The 5,801-nt window shown below is 45.7% G+C and overlaps 1 protein-coding gene across 1 annotated transcript; it reads left to right on the forward strand.

Annotated features, from left to right (window-relative positions):
• The first annotated feature begins 205 nt into the window (after positions 1–205).
• LOC133881163 (uncharacterized) lies at positions 206–1,984 on the forward strand. The gene is made up of 2 exons (XM_062320118.1): positions 206–428; positions 525–1,984. Exons 1-2 carry the CDS (start codon positions 206–208, stop codon positions 1,982–1,984), a joined length of 1,683 nt encoding a protein of 560 aa, XP_062176102.1.
• Positions 1,985–5,801: the final 3,817 nt, after the last annotated feature.

Consider the following 5,801-nt stretch of genomic DNA (forward strand, 5'->3'; position numbering starts at 1 on the left):
CGTAGACTTCATTGACTTGAATAAGGCGTGCCCGAAGGATAGCTTTCCCTTGCCTCGGATTGATCTATTAGTGGACTCAACGTCCGGGCATGAGGTCCTAAGCTTTATGGATGCTTTCTCGGGGTATAACCAGATCTATATGGAAGAGACAGATCAGGATAAATCCTCTTTCATCACTGACTGAGGACTCTACTGTTATAAGATGATGCCCTTCGGGTTGAAGAACGTCGAAGCTACTTATCAGAGGTTAGTAAACAAGATGTTTCAAAGTCAGATTGGTAGAAATGTTGAGGTGTACATGGACTATATGTTGGTAAAAAGCATCCAGGCAACCAAACACATAGAAGATCTCCGAGAGACTTTCCAGACACTAAGGAAACATAAGATGAAGCTTAATCCCATGAAGTGTGCATTCGGGGTTTCTTCAGGTAAATTTTTAGGATTTATGGTGTCGCAGAGGGGTATCAAGGTTGTCCTTGATATGTAGGCACCACGAACTACAAAACAGCTCCAACAATTGACAGGAAGAATTGCGGCCTTGAATTGGTTCATCTCACGGTCAACAGATAAATGCATTCCCTTCTTTAAAATTTTGAGAAAAGCTTTTACATTGAGTGAGGAGTGTGAGGAAGCGTTCGGAAAGTTGAAGGAATACTTGATGAATCCTCCATTGTTGAGCCGCCCAACTGAGGGGGAGATACTTTATCTCTATTTGGCTGTATCTCCCTCGGCGGTAAGCTTGGCCTTGGTTAGAGAAGATGCAAGAATTCAAAAACTAGTTTACTTTACGAGTAAGGCATTTCATGGAGCAGAAGAGAGATATCTTCGGATCGAGAAGTTAGCATTTACTCTAGTTGTCTCGGCTCGAAGATTAAGGCCATATTTTCAGGCTCACACTATCCGAGTCTTAACCGAATATCCAATGGGGAAGGTTTTGCAAAAGCCTGACCTCTCAGGGAGATTAGTCAGCTGGGCGGTGGAACTCGGACAGTTCGACATCGAGTTTCACCCTCGGACAGCTATCAAGGGGCAGGTTCTAGCAGATTTCTTGGTAGAATTTTATAGTATCCTCAAAGCAGAAGAACTTCCCAAAGAATCGACCTGGATTGTGCATGTGGATGGGTCCTCGGCATGGAGCAGAAGCGGGGTGGGAGTCATCCTCAGGAACCCCAAAGGCCAAGAGTTCGGATTTGCCATAAAACTGGATTTTGTCACCACCAACAACGAAGCAGAATATGAAGTGGTAATATCAGGCTTGGCACTGTCCCAAGAGATGGGAGCAACAAATGTTGAAATACGAAGTGATTCTCAAGTGGTGGTGGGCCAAGTTCAAGGACAGTTTGACACGCAAGAAGATCGAATGGCCAGGTATCTGGACCAGGTACGCAAGTTCCAATCTTATTTTGACAGGGTTGTTGTGACAAAGATACCCAGGGAAGCAAATACCCGAGCAGTTGAGCTCTTAAAGATAGTTGCGGCAACAGACGAGGAGATTGAGGCCTCAAGATGGCAAATTATTGTTCTGATCGAGCCATCCATAACTCCGAAAGTTAACATTATGCAAGCAGATACAGCTCCGACTGAACCAAAATCGGCTACTAAGATCATTCAGTTTCTAAAAAATGTGACATTACCTCAAGACAAGGCTGCGGCTCGAAAGATCAAAAACCAAGCAACTCGATTTAGTTTGCTCGGAGAAGTACTCTACAAAAGAGGATACTCCGAACCCCTACTGAAATGGCTTTCCAAGACCGAGGTGGAGTATGTGTTGAAAGAAATCCATGAAGGCATGTGCGGAAACCATTCGAGAGGACGAATGCTGGCAGAAAAGACCATCCGAGCAGGTTATTATTGGCCATCAATAAGCAAAGATTTAGCCCGAGTTGTGAAGCATTGTGACAAGTGCCAGAGATTCTCAAGAATCATGAAGACAACACCTGAGAAGCTTACTCCCATTACTTCTCCATGGCTTTTTGCGAAATAGGGGATGGATATTGTCGGTCCAATGCCTGTAGGGAAAGGAAGTCGGAAGTTCTTGGTTGTGGCTGTAGATTATTTCACCAAGTGGGCTGAGGCAGAGGCACTAGTAGCTATAACCACAACGAATATCACAAGTTTCCTATGGAAATCGGTGGTGTGTCGATTCGAGATACCACATGGATTTGTCACAGATAATGGAAAGCAGTTGACTGCAGACCATTCCGAAAGTGGTGTTCAGAACTTTGTATCTGCAACTACTATTCGTCAGTGTTGCGTCTGAAGGCAAATGGGCAAGTGGAGGCAACAAACAAGACACTGGTAAGAACATTGAAGAAAAAGCTCGAGAGGAAAAAAGGAGCTTGGGTTGAGTATGTTCCTGAGGTGCTCTGGTCATACCAAACTACAAGTAGAACTCTGACAGGCGAGACGCCCTTTTCCCTCACTTATGGGACCGAGGCAGTAATACCAGTTGAAGTGGGCTCCCCAAGCTTTCGAGTAGCCTACTACAATCCCGGGCTCAATGATGAAAGCATCAAACTACATCTAGATCTTTTGCAGGAGAAGAGAGACGATGCTCATGTTACCTGGGCAACATATCAAGATTGAACAGCTCGATACTTTAATAAAATGGTGGTTCCTATAAAATTTCAAGTCGGAGATTGCATCCTCAGGAATGTGAGCTTAATGACGAAAGATTCAGTAGAAGGAAAACTGGCACCAAAATGGGAAGGTCCCTATCAGGTAGTAAGATGTCATCAAAAAGGGGCTTATCGTCTAATGATCGAGACAGGGAAGATGCTCCCAAGAGCCTGGAACGCCGAACATTTGAAGAGATACTACATGTAATTTTTCTTTTTTCAACAATTTTATCATCAATAAAGCAGCTTCTTTGCCAAATTCATTTTCAAGAATGGTAGAGCACTTAAGAATCCTCCTGACTCCCTTCCTCGGACGACTCGAAAGAGTTATGGAAGAGATACCCAGGGAAGAATCTGCCCGACTCCCTTCCTCGGATGACTCGAAAGAGTTATGGAATGGATACCCAGGGAAGAATCCGCCCGACTGCCTTCCTCGGACGACTTGAAAGGGTTATGGAAGGAATACCCAGGTATCTGACTATCCCCCTCGATTGGGGGTCTCAGAAAGGATAAGGATAAGGATAATCTAAAGCTTCATCGTCACAAGATATGACTCCACAAAGATTGATATGAAGAGAGATTTCATCAAAAGATATGGGGATGAGACCTTCCTTCTAAAAAAAAATAAAGTAAGATTTCATACTTTTGATTTCATCAAAACAAAGGGCTGTTTCGAGAAGTTCACCTGATAGTGGGAAATAAGAATGCCTTGAGCGATCCTCTCGGGGGAAGCGGTCCTTGCATTACCCAAGAAACCCTCGGGAATCAAGTTTTTGATGGCCTCCATCGGGTGTCCAAGAAGGCCTCTACCCAAAACCTCGAAGGCCGCTCTGAATCTGGAAGAGCTAGGTTCCTCAGGATGAGCAACTTCAACATTTGGAGCCGCCTCAAATTCATTAGGCCTTGGCCCATAAGTGTTGGCCTTGGTGTTGACTCCGGACCTATCTGGCACTTCGAGATGTTGAGTTGCCTCAGACCAATCTGTGCCCCCTACTTTGAGATCGGCTTCCGAGCTATTCCAAACTCCTCGTGCGGAGAAATTTCTGGCCCTTCAACACCTACCCTCTCCGGTATTCCCCTTTCAACTACTTCGGTCTGAGCTGGAGCCATATGAGACCTCGAAGATGTAACATGCTCCGTTTCCCAGTCGTAGACAAAGGGTGGGGGAGTGTCGGGTCGTTTTACAGAATGAGTCCGAGGGGTGTGCTCCTCGTCCATGTCTTCAGCCAAAGTTTGATTTTGGGGGGTGGTGGCCTCATCATCGCCATCTCTAGCAGACTCGTCGCCCAAAAAAGCTGATTCTTGTCGAACCTCCTCGGCATCAACTGGCCTACCCCACATCCGCTCAGCCTCGAGATTATTTCTGCCAGGCGATCTCGGGGACTGAATTTCTTTCTCCTTGCCACATGCTTCACCCGATGCATGGCTGGCACGGGGCTTGACTCAAGTGTCGATTCGCCCTATCCCTTTCTAATCTTGCTGGCGCTGAACTTGTTGCCACTAATGCCCTTGCGTTAGGGTCTTCATGAGGAACGTCTGAGCCCCGATGTGACGCCTTAAAGCTAGTCTCGTCCCTTATGCCAAAAGGGGGCAAGGGTCCAGCTCCTTGGGTTTGGGAGACTTCTGGCACAAAGCCCCGAAAGCTCGCTAAGCCCTCTTTTGTGTTGGTTTGGACCGCAGGCCTCATTAGAGTTGTCATCTTCGCACCTGAGGCGGCCAAAGGAATATTTTGCTTCTTCTTCAAAGGAACATCCTTGGGAGTTGCCTCGGCTGGTTCAAAAGCTCTCTTTTTTTTTGTGGCAGGCCTCGGGGAAGGAGGGGCATCACTTCTTTTTTTTGGCTGCCCCTCTTTTGGTGATCATCTTCTTGTTCCTCGGAATATTATATCCAAGAAATTGCCTCAGATTTTCCTTGGTCACAAGATTGTCAAATTCGATTTTCTCGAATTTCTCGGCTTTAACCCTAGCTGTAGACCAGTCACTTATCTTCGTAACATCTTCTCGATCGGATATACTAATTGAAGGGGGTTCACTTTGGTCAGGTTGCAGCAACCTCCAGGTTCGAGGCATCCTGCGATTTTCAGGCAAAATCGTACCTTCGAAACACTCCCCAAATACTCGAAAGAAATGTTGCTCCCAGAACTTGTTGTTGGTCAACTCGCTCTTAAGTTTGATGAATATTGGGGGGTGGCAGACTGACAGCTCGATCATACCCTCCGAAGTCTTCCTCGGCTAGTAGATATTAAAATATTGAAGAATCTTCATCTCCTTCTTCAATACTAGCCTCCAAAGGATATAGGAGGCAAATAAGTATCTCCAAGCATTGGGCATGATTTGGCTTGGAGTTTCCATTAGAAACAGGACGAAGTCCTGGGCGATCTCCGGGAAGGGTAGCCAAAGTCCAGCCATGAACATCCTCTCGAAGAGAGTGACGTCACCACCGTCGATAACCCGAGCCCCGAGAGTTTGATAGAACATCCTCATCGTCCGAGGGATGTCATAGTTCAGCCACAGAACACCCTCGTGCCTTTCGAAGAGGGCGGTTTCCACCTTGCTCTCCAGGGGAGAAAGGTCTACGGGACCGTCGGACCTTTTGGTCTGGGCCCGTGAAGTAGTAGGAATATTGGAAGCAGCTTTCTTGTGGGCCATTTTAGAAAGAGGGAAGCAAGAAAGAGAATTTCAGAGAAGAAAAACTTGAGAAGGTGGCGACAATGGTGAAAAGTGAAAGAGTACGGTAAAATACGATATTTATAAGGGATGAAGAATGAAGCAATTGAAGCGTTAAATGCACTCCCCACGTGTCCAAGGTATCAACCGGCGCCATCATTTCAATATCTCCGAAAATCGAAGAGACTTCCGTTTCAAATCCGGAAATTAAATGTTTCTTAAAAAGGCGCAACCTCGAGAATGACTTGTTGTGATTTGAAAGGACGGCGTCATAAGTATGCAGGCTTCTGTCATTATGAGGGAAAAATGTGACAATATTCAAACGTTCAAAAAGGCGCGACATTTATGGCAAAAGCAATGACAGCTTTCAAAAGTGCGAGTTCACAGGCAGCGAATAATTCCCTTAATTTCAAAAATTTGAAATAAGAGAATTAGGGGGATAACTGTTAGGGAAATAATCAACTCCGAAGACATGTGGACTCTATGATAGTCAAAGTTTCGAACCACAAGTCCAACC

The sequence above is a fragment of the Alnus glutinosa genome, chromosome 11, assembly GCF_958979055.1.
Source record: "Alnus glutinosa chromosome 11, dhAlnGlut1.1, whole genome shotgun sequence".
NCBI classification, from domain to species: domain Eukaryota; kingdom Viridiplantae; phylum Streptophyta; class Magnoliopsida; order Fagales; family Betulaceae; genus Alnus; species Alnus glutinosa.